This window comes from Microtus ochrogaster, chromosome 16 (genome assembly GCF_000317375.1).
Source record: "Microtus ochrogaster isolate Prairie Vole_2 chromosome 16, MicOch1.0, whole genome shotgun sequence".
NCBI lineage: Eukaryota > Metazoa > Chordata > Mammalia > Rodentia > Cricetidae > Microtus > Microtus ochrogaster.
The window spans coordinates 17461167-17473453 of record NC_022018.1 but is presented as its reverse complement, the minus strand read 5'-3'; the positions used below and the strand labels follow the sequence as shown (position 1 = coordinate 17473453).

At 48.4% G+C, this 12287-nt stretch overlaps 1 protein-coding gene across 2 annotated transcripts in view; it reads right to left on the bottom strand.

Annotated features, from left to right (window-relative positions):
- Jcad (junctional cadherin 5 associated) overlaps positions 1-12287 on the bottom strand; it is a 34774-nt gene that overhangs the window by 14326 nt on the left and 8161 nt on the right. For both annotated transcript variants that reach the window (XM_013349014.2, XM_005354802.2), the window contains one exon: positions 8446-8782. In XM_013349014.2, coding sequence (XP_013204468.1) covers positions 8446-8726 — 281 coding nt within the window. In that variant the 5' untranslated portion in view covers positions 8727-8782. The remainder of the gene's footprint in view (positions 1-8445; positions 8783-12287) is intronic.

Sequence of the window (12287 nt, the reverse complement as noted above, 5' to 3'; positions counted from 1 at the left end):
CAGGGGCCAGTGGCTGCCGTGCAGGGTGGGCTTCAGTGCACATGTGTCCAGGGGCCAGTGGCTGCCGTGCAGGGTGGGCTTCAGTGCACATGTGTTACATATGTCTTCCTGAGAACACACGCGAGACGAGAGCCTGTTCCACACATGCTCCACCTCCGAGTCATGTAAGATGTTCATAGGAGTCCCCCTCATCTTACTGATTAAGTGACAAGGTCATACTGATGACATTGGAGTGAGCAGGAAGGAGACACTTTTCAGACTCTGTGAGGACCTGTGTCTAGGCTCCTGTGCCCACCGCATGCTAATGGCAGATCACCTTCTCACTCTCGGGGAGCAATAAACCCTACAGTATAACCAGCTTCAGGGCATCTTTTCGGGGGGGGGGGGGAGAGAGAGAGAGAGAGAGAGAGAGAGAGAGAGAGAGAGAGAGAGAGAGAGAGGCACCAGAGCATTGACTCCACAGTCACACCAGCAAGGAACTAGCAGGGCAGAGGCTGTTCCTCTTGTGGCGTGGCCTTTCACATCTGGTGCTGGTAGTAGCACCCAAAGCAACGTTTACTGGCACCTCTCTGACTTAGCTTTAGGGAGGTGACCAGGCAGGAAACGTGAACCAAGATGACGATGCTAGGAGTGTGAGCACTTCCACCCTGGCTTAGAAGGGCAGCATGGGTTTTAAGTGTCAACAGCACAACTTGCTGACTGTGCATACCTCCTGCTGAGTCCTTAACCTCCCTATCTCCAATGCCTCACTTCTACAGTAGGGTCAGTAACAATTCTGCCTTCGGGAGTTTATTGGGAGAGAAATGGTGAAATAATACAAAATGCTTTGCATGGTACTGAACATGGAGAATATTGTTTTTGCTATTGCTAACAAGTTATGACAAGTTCTTGGTGGGCAGGAAATGTCAACATTCTTTCTTCCCATCCAAGGGAAAGGGGCAGAGGCAAGCGCAGAGGAAAGCAGCACATCAGAAAGCCTGTCAAGATGCAACGGCTATTTGAGTACACATTTTCCTTCTTCTAGGCTGTCATCCACAGACTTGACAATAGCAGGAACTGATGATCCCGCTGAGTGTCCTAACAAGATGCTGTCCCTCCCAGCACAGCTGCTCACTAAGGAAGAAGCTACACCCATTTCCACAGGACAAGGCAGAACAGACCAGTGTTTGGTTTATTAAAACAAAACAGGAAGGGCAGCATCCACCCATCTGCTCCCATGCACATCTCACAGGTAAGGCAGACTATTCTAGAGCACCCTACTTCCTCTAATGGGAACTAATTCATTTTTACCAAGTTAAACTTTCTTGACCGGTTCAGTCCGCCCAGTGCCACTGAAGCCATGAAAGAACATGCTAAGCTAGCTCCTCACTTCCCACTCCCGTTTAGACCAGCCCCCTTGCTTCCATGAATTTGATCACTCAAACCATGTGTCTGGCCCACTGCTCTCTAGCAGCTGAGCTTACACTGGAGATGCTCACACAGACCTGAGGGACATCCCAGAAGCTACCTATGGCCACTACTGAGCTGCACGCATGGGTTTTTCTTTGTTTCTCCTAAAGGATTTAGTACATTCCTCGTGGGGACAAAGCAATGATGCACAGGGATCCACTCAGCTCTTGCTCAGCCTCCTGTTTCCTGCTCAGACTGTCCAGTGGATTCCCTACCTCTCAGACTCACTCAGATCTCTAGCTAAAGACAAGTCTTGTCATGAACAAGCCTTTTGGTGATGCCACGGCTGCCAAGACACAGGAAGGTCTCTGGAAGTCCTTCCTCACCACTATGCTTCTGTTCTGAGGAGCAACCTGGCCTCTTGCTGAAGCAAACTCTGCAGCAGAAGGCAATGTGGTATACTGCGCAGGAGACACTGGGGACCTAGGTGTGCCGGAACAAGAACAAGTGCCTTGGAGGAGAGGGAAGGAGAGGCCTGGAGCTTTGCTTGCTCAGGAATCTGCATCATCTCCTATGATGAGGCCAAGCCACAGTATTCTGTTTTGAGGATATAAACCAAGCCCCAAAGATAAATAAAGTGTGTGGGCTTAGAACTGTGGAAAGAGAAAGAGATACAGAAACTGATGTCAAATTTTAGCATTTACACACTCCTTATTTTAGAAAACCATTATAAATAGGGTATGATTTGAGAGAAGTTGAAAAAAAAAACCAAATGAACTGTTTACCATAGCCAGTAGCACTGTTGAGAAGGGATGTTTATCCACCTGATATAAACCACCCAGGATGAGAGCCTGGAGCCACCACATCAGAGGCTCCTCAGCTTCTCAGTCTCTAATCAGTCACGATGCTGCTACTGATGGATAATTACAAGTTAGCCCCAAAGTTAACTGACAAGACCAGAAGAAAAAAACAACCCGGATTCCCTGGGTGAGGCAGAGCGGAGCCTATTGTAGTGACTTCCAGATCCGAGCCTCGGTGCTGCTGAGTTACTTTACAGCTTCCTCTGATTACGCCAGCCCACAGGAAGCACATTAAGGAAGCCCGTGAAGGCTGATAAAGCTCTCCACATATTTTAATGGGAGCTAGGACCAACCTCACGAGAAGCATGCAGCTCCCTCCACAGAGTCTCATCTACTTTCTCTGCGTGTTCATGTGCATGCACTCATGCATGCATGTGCCCATATGTGTGGACTGTAATACGTGTGTGCTTGTGTGTGTGCTCATGTGTTCTCATGCACATGTATGCTTGCATATTGTACCATGTTTGTGCTCACACGTACATGTTCCTGCACATGTGTGATCATTCATGTGGGTGATGGCAAGCAAGCGTTGGATGTGGCCTGTTGATTTTTCTGTCCTGTTTAAGTGAATTTCTTTTTTTTTTTTTTTTTTTTTTTTTTTTTTTTGGTTTTTCGAGACAGGGTTTCTCTGTGGCTTTGGAGCCTGTCCTGGAACTCGCTCTGTAGACCAGGCTGGTCTCGAACTCACAGAGATCCGCCTGCCTCAGCCTTCCGAGTGCTGGGATTAAAGGCGTGCGCCACCATCGCCCGGCCTGTTTAAGTGAATTTCATGTGGAACCTGCTGCCCCTTTCACAGACAGTCTAAGGCCACTGGGGGACCCTAAGCCTCCAGGCCAGCTCTCTGAGGGGGCTGCTGATGTAAACAGGGAAAGGCCAGGCTTGTGAGGAGTGGTGGATGCTCACGTCTGGGCTGTGCTCTCACTTTCTCACCACTCACGACAGGATGTTTGACAAGAGCCACTTGGAAGCCACAGAGCTCTCCCAGGTCAGCATTTCATTGTGGGGAAGGCATAAGAGCATTCAGAGTGGCAGCAGGGGCATGAGGTGGCTTGCTCTGATCTCAGAGGCTGACCAGGAAGCAGAGACTCCAGGCTAGAAGCATCAGACTATAATTCCAAAGGCCCTCTCGAATATGGGATTCCCCTCCATATGCTGTGAATAAGTTTTATTACTATTGCTTAATAAAGAAGCAGCTTCGGCCTATGGCAGGACAGAATACAGCCAGGCTGGGGGGGGGGGCAGAGTCAGGGAGACACCATGTAGCTGCTAAAGGAGGCAGATGCCATTTAGCTGGCCAAGAAGCAAGAGATAACAAAGTATGAGCCTTGTGGTAAAACACAAAATAATTGAAATGGGTTAATATAAGAGCTAGTTAGAAATACACCTGAGTGTTGTAATTAGTATAGTTTCTGTGTGACTATTTGAGTCTGGGCGGCCAGGAAACAGACGAGCAGCTTCCATGGTGCCAGCATGGGCAACTACATCCACATAGAACCTGAGAGAGCTTGAGAAGGGAGTTTAGACATAAAAGAACAGAGTTAAGCACAACTTCTTGGTGGCAGCATTTTTTTTTCAGATAGACTTTGCAGACTGCAAGCAGAGGCACGGCTCCTTTAAGAAATGGCGGCTTCCTGGTTCATGTTAGGGTTTGTGAGCACAGTGAAAGGGCAGTGTCCACTTACACCTCTCTCCAGGGGCCCACTCCCCAAATAGATTCCACCAATGAGAAGTCCAGGACCCCACAGAGCAGTATCTCAACCTAGGGACTGAGAGCTCAGCTCCTGAGTCTGGAGAGGACATTCCACATTCAAAGCACAGCAGGGCCAGATGCTCAGCATCTCACAGCCTGGAAGCTGCCTTGATGCACAACCCTCTATGGGGAGCTACAACATCCATGGCTCACCAGCTTTGCAGGAGACACACCCTGAGGCACATGCTGCTGTGTCAGAACTTCGGAGAGATGGGGAAGGGCAGCAGGGTGCTCTGCTGTTAAACCTCTGTCAGAGTTAGCTTCAGCGGTCAATCTGAAACAGACCTAGAGTCACCTGGGAAGGAGCCGCCTCACCTGAGGAACTACCTCCATCACAATGCACTGTGGACATGTCTATGTGACAGATTTTTTTGATCATTGATTGATGCAAAAAGGTTTGGCCCACTGTGGGCTGTGCTACCCCTGGGCAGGTAGGCCAAGGCTGTACAAGAAGGAAGCTAAGACATGGGCTTGGGAGCAAGCCAGTCAGCAGTGCTCTTCTGTGGTCTCTGCCTCAGTCCTGCCTCCAGGGTCTGCACTGAGCCAGTCCTGCCTCCTTTGATGATGTAACGAGCCCTTCCTCCCCAAATTGTTTTTGTCATGGAGTTGTATCACAGGATCAGAAAGCAAACTATGACAATATCATGAAAGAGAAGAATACGATTGTTCTGAACCTCTTTCTGGGGCATAGTCACTGTCCACACAGGGAAAGGGCTGTCCAGCACACAAAAGAGTCAAGACCACTCACAAGAAAAAAAAAAAAAAACCAGGGTGAATTATTCCTCTAATAAGGTTCTACAACTTCAGAAGGTGAAGCCTAGCTAGCAGACGACTGTTAGGATTTATTGAAGGCTAGACTTATTCCAGGTTCTGGCCCTGGTCTCTCTGCACACTACCCAACACGATGTGAAATGCTCCCACTGCCATGGACCAGACTTTCCCTCCATGCCTTCTCCACCATGTAAACCTGCGATCTCTGGAACTGTGGCCTACAATAAGCCTGTTCCCCTAAAGCTGCGCTGGCACAGGTGTGAGGAAAGCGGTCAGTTCAGCTTATCAAGCAGGCCAACACTCCTCTCCCTCACCATGGAACCTTTCCCCAGCCAACCCAAGGCTGCCAAGATCTTCACCACTCCCAGAACCTGGCACATTGAAATACTTAGTACTTCCACAAATGCCTGGGTGCCAGACTGGCACAGTGAGTTTATTAAAGAATGAATACTTAACAAAGTGAAAGTGTTGGCAACTGGAATTAGCTGAGTAGCGGATATATCAGTAAGGTATCAGATTTCAGGACATGGCAACCCCAGAGGCCAAGAGAACGTGCTAGAGAATTCAGGGACAGGAACTCCCATGGGGTAGACCTGCCAGTGGTGGTGCTAAGAAGGCAGGGTCACCAGACGGACAACTGGAGACCCTGGAGACAGAGTGGGGGATGGGGTGGATCACTGGCAGCAGTTAAGGCAGACTGGTCAGGCATAGGTGGTGCCCTGCAGGGCCTGCTATGAAACCAGGTAATGACACAGGCAAGAGAATAAAGCTAGGCTCTTGGGAGTGAGTGGTCACACAGTCGGGCTCAGAGCCTATCTTCTGTGCTGTCCAGCCATAGAGTGTCTGCAGACATAGAGATCCAGAGAGCAAGTTCTCTCTAGTCATTAATTTAATAAACTGTATACAAGTGAGAAGTGACTCTTGATCCCATCTCTGCCATTCGAGCACTCATGATTTTAGCAAGTTCTCACATTTCCCCACCTTTGTTTCTCTGGAACTGTTAATCACTCTTGTCTTGGCTGCTCAGCAGCATTTGATCTAATGATGGTGAGAGCCCTGGGCAATGTCTTCAAGGTTAGGAAACAAGTACCTTGCATGCTTGCTAATACTTCAAAAGAACTCTGGGCTGATGTTCCAGCCAAGCACCAGGGCATGGGCAACTATTCCTTGCATTTATATGTAACTGAACAATGTCCACAGAAGAGCAAGCTGCACACATTATCTAACATATACAGTGTGGTGTGGTGTGGTGTGGTGTGGTGTGGTGTGGTGTGTGGTGTGGGGTGGGGTGTGGGGTGGGGTGTGGTGTGGTGTGTGGTGTGGTAGCATGCATTCCTTCAGTGTCTCCTCTGCCAGAAGAGGGTGGAGGACATGAGGTAAAGACAGTCCAGTGCTTGGCAGCTGGAGGAAGAGCTCACCAGCTGCAAGTGTGGCCAGAACTTTTGTTACTGTGGGGAGGCAGCTAGATGCTTGGCTTCTGGCCAAGCTAGGTTCCCTCCACTGCCACCCACAGTAGCCTTAGCAAAGCCACCAACACTCTCTGGACCTTCAGTCTTCCTCTAGGAAACATTACTATCTCTCCAACCTGCCAGAATAAAACAAGCAGGTCTCCCCCTTGCTCCAGGCTTTCCACTCGCCTTTCCCAGAATGGTAGACAACATGCAGGTCAGACAGAATGAGAGACCTCACTGAAGGAGCCTTGCGATTTGTCTAGTCTCCTCATAGTTTGGAGTAGGACATTCTGAGCCCCAGGTGCCCTGCACACCTGGAGACCAGGCCACCAGAGGCCACTGTTGGGACAGGATGTGCTATAAGCCCATAGTTGCACTGGTCAAGGAACCAAAGGCTGCAAGCTGGCAGAACACTACTTACTCATTCCGAGCCAGGATTCGCATATGCTGGGGTGTGCTTGGTTTCATCTTAGGCTGAACTGTTTGAGCTGTTCACACTGACACCTGTTTGTCTCCCCCAGAGCAAGTTCTCCTGAGGGGAAATAGTTCCCTTCATGCCTGCCTCCTAGAGATGACCTTCTCGCTTCAAGTGTCATTTTGCTGTCAAAGGAAGAAAGTACCTTTCCCCGTCATTCAGAGAATACCTGTACATGGCCCCCAGGCTTAGGCACTGGCATGGATTTCTGCAACCAGGTATGTCTTCTCTTTCTACTCTGTAAGCTACCCTTTCTACCCAAAAGCCACTATCTGCTATCAGCAAATCTCAAAATCACACAGAAGAGGCATCTTTGTTATCCATATGAAAACATGCCAGTGTGTCACACGGCCACTCATCTGAACACTCAGTCATGACACAAGGAGAGGCAGCAGCTTGTATGAAACTGAGCCTCCTTGAGTACAGACTGGGCAGGGCTACCTGCTGGATCTCAGGGGCCTGATCCTACACACGGGATAGAAAGCCTGAGTCCAGGGTTCAAAGGCATTTCTATTTATCCAACAAGCACCGGGTATAGGGTTCAAACTCTGTAAGAAACACCGAAGAAACAAGGATGGGGCCAACCTTGCTGTCTTGTGATCTGAGCGGAAAGAAAGATAGAAGCAGCACAAAAACTAGAGGAGAAAATCATCCCACGCTTGCCGGCCAGCAGCGTTCTCATAACCCTCAACCGACTTGTCTGCTATGGGAAGGCTTCTGGGGGGTCGTGGCTAACAAGCCTAAGAAGTAGCATGAATTCTGAAGGGCTTCCTGCCTTCAGCATGGAGTTCACCCTGAGCCCGGCCCCAGTGGTGAAGTGGCTAGGAAAGAAAGCTCACCGTTACGACACAAGGCAAGAAGAACCCACCACATTTTGTCATTGCCCGACATTCAAGGTACTGAATGCCCTTTAGGGTCCTTCCACTGCTGTCTGAAAGCTGGACACAAGCCAGCTCTTCTCTGGAAAGTTGACCTACGACTACAGAAGGCTAGTTCTTGCCCGTTCTCTTAGCCCAACATTGTTTATTTCTTTGGACACCAGCTTCACCTGTCTCTTTATCCCCTCTGGCTGGTTATAGCCAGTTTCACAGCATACTGTCCACCTAGAGCTCTGCTTTCTATAGACTTTCCCTGTCCCAAGATAAGCCCAGCTTGATGGAGGGATAGCGTGAACTAAAATTGTTTGGAAGGGTTTGGGGGCTCATTCTCATATTCACTAAGATTCCTATTTTTACCACCCAGGCAACCCACCCTCCTATTCTATCATAAGGAACCCCCAAAGGTAGACCTGTGTTCAGATAGGACAACCACTGAAGGACAGCATAGGTGTAAATGCAAGTTGGGCCAAATATAGGGAGTACACACCCCTTTCCAACTCCCTGAATCTACAAACCACTGAACTACATCATGAGGAAGCCAATCATCCTGGAGTGTGGGGTGGGCATGAATGAGCTTTACAGGGTTCCAGGATGCTCCTTCTACAGCTAACCACTTCACAGAGAAGAAAAGCAGAGCCAGGAGATGTGCTGCTGGCCTTGGTGACTCTGTTTACACATCAAGGGGAATGAAGGTCTGCACCCAGCCCCGGGCTGACTACAGCCAGAACTCAGACCCCAAATGCAGCCCAAGCAAAATGTCTTTGACATCACTCCCCCAACCCAATCAATCAGGAATAGTTGATTTACTTATGTATAACCCAATGCCAAACTCCCAAGTCAAGAGAAAGCGCTGGACCAACAGGACGCTTACCCTGCCTCAGGAGCTCTGGAAGCAGAAGTGCTCTGGCGCTCCCCGTGGCCTCTTGGCTTGCTGCTGCGGCTCTCAGAGCTCCTCACATTCCCTGTCCCCAGGGATGTCCTACTGTGGGCATGGGCTGTAGGGCCATCCTCATATCCATTCAACAGGTGCTGGTCAGCTCGGGTTCTTGTCCTCGTCGGCCGGCATCCCTCTGATTTGTCCTCACGCGGTGCTGAGACATCTCGGGCTGGCTTGTATCCATGAGAAATCAGGAGATCTTCCACACTGTACATGGCGCAGTGTCGTCAGAGCTCAAGCAGCTGAACCATCATGGCGGCAGGACCCATCACTGGAAGGGCAACCAAGAGCTGCCTTTATGAGTGCCCTCACCAAAGCAGACACCCATCCTCCCCGGGCCTCCACTGGTGAAGGGAAACTCACTGTGGCCACAGAAGCAATTGTTAGGAAACATATCTGGCAAGCATGCAGATGTGATGAAGTTGCCTGCTCCTGCCAATGGGAATTCTCCCTGAGTCCCACACTGTTCTGCTGACCACTGGGTACATGCCCTTAGAACACACGGACAGAGATATCTCTGTGGTCAGCTTAGGGGTGATCACACTTTGTAGGTCTGTAACTGTGCATGGTGTCCATCTAGATTGTAGAAAGCCGGAAAGCTCTGGGCGTTAGTGACCTCAGAGAAAATTTCCTGTCACCATTCCTGACACTACTTCGTGACTTTCACGGATTCACAGATGGGACATTCACGTATACAATCAGGAAGGATTCAAGGAACAAGTATTTGTTCAAGGCAGCTTAGCAAGGACCTTGGCTAAGCACTAGAGAAAAGAGGTTGCAGCACAACTCGGGGCTGTGTGAATGCGGAAGGCGGCTATTTAGCCAGGGGTTTTGCTGGCTACATCCCCAGCATCCAGAAATTAATATCCATTCTGGAAATACTTGTAGAATGGATGCATGAATGACAGAAGAGGCACCGGGGCAACATTTTGAAGACTAGTTAGAAGCTGGATAGACACATTGCATTTGTCAATACAGAAGTGGGAAACTGGGCATTTAAAATGGACTCTGGGCATGATGACCTCAGGAGTAAAACCATGTCTTAGAGACAGACTCCTGGTGACCCAGGGTAAAGGGTCCTTACCTATGAGTATGTGTCCTCATACAGAGATGGTTATATGTATCCCTTCCTCAAGAAATATCCATGTGGGCCACTGTCCCACTGGGGTTTGGTAAATAAACCCAACATCCCTATGTGCCCACAATTCAGAAAAAAACCTTCAATGGGCTAACAACCCACGCTAAGGCATATGTGTCTTTTAGAAGAGCTCCAGCTTTCAAAGTGACCTAGGATGACTGAAGTCAAGGGATCTCTGATGTTGAAAGTCTTACCTGTTTTACTCTCTGGGGCCTGCAACACACAGGTAGGAGTAGAGTCTGGCTTCAGTGCTCAGGGCTGAGCCCCCAGCTGACCCACAGGCCTTACCCATAACCCCAAATGCCAAATGGACTCATGGAAGACTTCTTCCCCTTACGTGTACCCTTCACCTTTACCCAGCGTGGCCTCTGCTGTTTCCACATCCACGTGAGGCACGGACCCTTCTCCTACAGTTCCCTGTGCACTGTTATTCTAACACCTATGTTTGGCTTGATTCTGTGAAGTTGCTTTCCATTTAAAAAGGAATGGGCTGCCTCAAGAGGTAGCAGTTTACTCCAGACACATTAACTGCAGTGGCTGCAAGATGGACCAATGAGGCGAACCCATGGGGCCCGGGAAGTAAAGTACACCTTCCAAGCTGCCGTTCTCGCTCTAGGCGTCTGCTGGAGGAGGCCACCAGGAAGCTCTGTGTGTTTGCATCTAGTGAGCTTTTCTATTGTTCCCACATTCTTCCAGGGTCTGCACCCTAACAGGAGCTAACCACTTAGTGAAGGGACTTGTGTCCCAGAGGGTTCTGTCACTGGGAAGAGGAGTCTAAACAGAAGCTATTGCAGATGGTCTGCCCCAGTAGCCGAGGTGGAGGGCAGATATGAAGTGGCTGTGACATCACCAAGACCCGTGTTTTCCTGTGTTTTCCTTAATAGCAAGCCCATTTTCTCATATGCATTCGGATCTGCTACTTACCCCAAGAAAGGCTAGGTGACCCAAGCAGGACGCTGCTGACTTAACTACTGCTGCTAGATTTCATGGCACCCTGTGAAGATCACAGGACTCAAGGGTAACCCGGCAAGCTGACACAGGGAATGCCTCATGGGGCCTTCTGTTATAAGCTCTTCCCTAGTTTGGTCTTGTACAACTTGGACTAAGCCAAACAAGTCTTTTCATTAAAACAAACTTTGTAAGGCAGCATACACAAAGAAGAAAAACTGGGTCTATAAAAATTCTCTTTTCTTGTATAAAAGGTTTTATGCTGAGCATGTAATTAACATTCTAAGAATAGTTAAGATAATGCAAACTCTGGGAATTTCATTCCTGTCTTCTAAACATTTAAAGGCAGGTGAAGTGCGCTGGAGTGCTGCCTGCTCTTCCGGAGGACCTGACATTGCACACACACGTGCAAAACACACGTGCATAGAAAACAGCTTAAAAAACACTTAAAAAAATAAAGGCAGGCGTGGAACTCTCAAAATTTGGGAAACAGAAGTGAAAGGATCTATGCATGTTCAAGGTCAACTAGAGAGAGAGAGAGAGAGAGAGAGAGAGAGAGAGAGAGAGAGAGAGAGAGAGAGAGAGAGAGAGAGAGAGAGAGAGAGAGAGAGAACAAGCAAAAATCCCAGAGAACAAACATTACATTTCAATGGAAAAAAAAAAAAAGGCCAGAAATCAAACACAACACTGAGTGGGAAGGAAGGTCAGGTTCAGCCCCAAATACCCTTTGTTTACCTCTATTGGTCTGGTTTAAATTATGCTTTCATGAGATGGGACCAAAAAAGAAATGCTTATTAGCATGCAGGCTCTCATTTAGGTGGAGAAGGAGGTAAAGCAGAGCAGCAAGAGTGCTGAGGAGTCAAGGTTTTCTCTCTGGGTTTGTAACTCACGCACGAGATCTAGTTTCTATCTTACTGTCCCACTGTTCCCCTTGGGAATGCTTGTGACCAGCTAGGAACTGTTCAAAATACCCTCCTGTAGGTCCACAATACATTTCTATTCATAGTTAATTTATTCTTTACTTTCCTTGCCCTTTAACCCCAATAAACTCTCTCTACAAATCATAAGAAAACCTTGCTTTATGTGGCTTGAGAAATGGCCCAATAATCAGAAGCGTTACTGTTCTTTCAGAGGATCCGAGTTCGCTTCCTGGCACCCCATCAGGAGGCTGCAAGGAACTCCAGCTCCAGGAAGTCTGACAGTCTCTTTTAGACACATGAGCACATGAGCATGCACACACAGACACACACATTAAAAAATAATAAATCTTTAGAGGTAGAGAGAGATGGCTCACTAATTACACAGGCGCTTACTGACTTTCCAGAAGACTTGAGTTCAGTCCCCAAGATCCATGTTAGGAGGTTCACAACTGTCTGTAACTCCAGCTCCTGGGGATCTAACACCTCTGGCTTCCAAGGGTAACTGCACTTACATGCATATACCCATCCACACATACAAACATGCATATACATAGTTAAAAAACAGACACACTTTTAAAAATAGTAATAAATCTGGGGGCTGGGGAGATGGCTCAGTGGTTAAGAGCACTGTCTGCTCTTCCAGAAGTTCTGAGTTCAATTCCTAGCAACCACATGGTGGCTCCAGACCATCTATAAAGAGATCTGGTGCCCTCCTCTGGCGTGTAGAGGCAGAAAGTTGTATACATAATAAATAAATTTAAAAAAAAAAA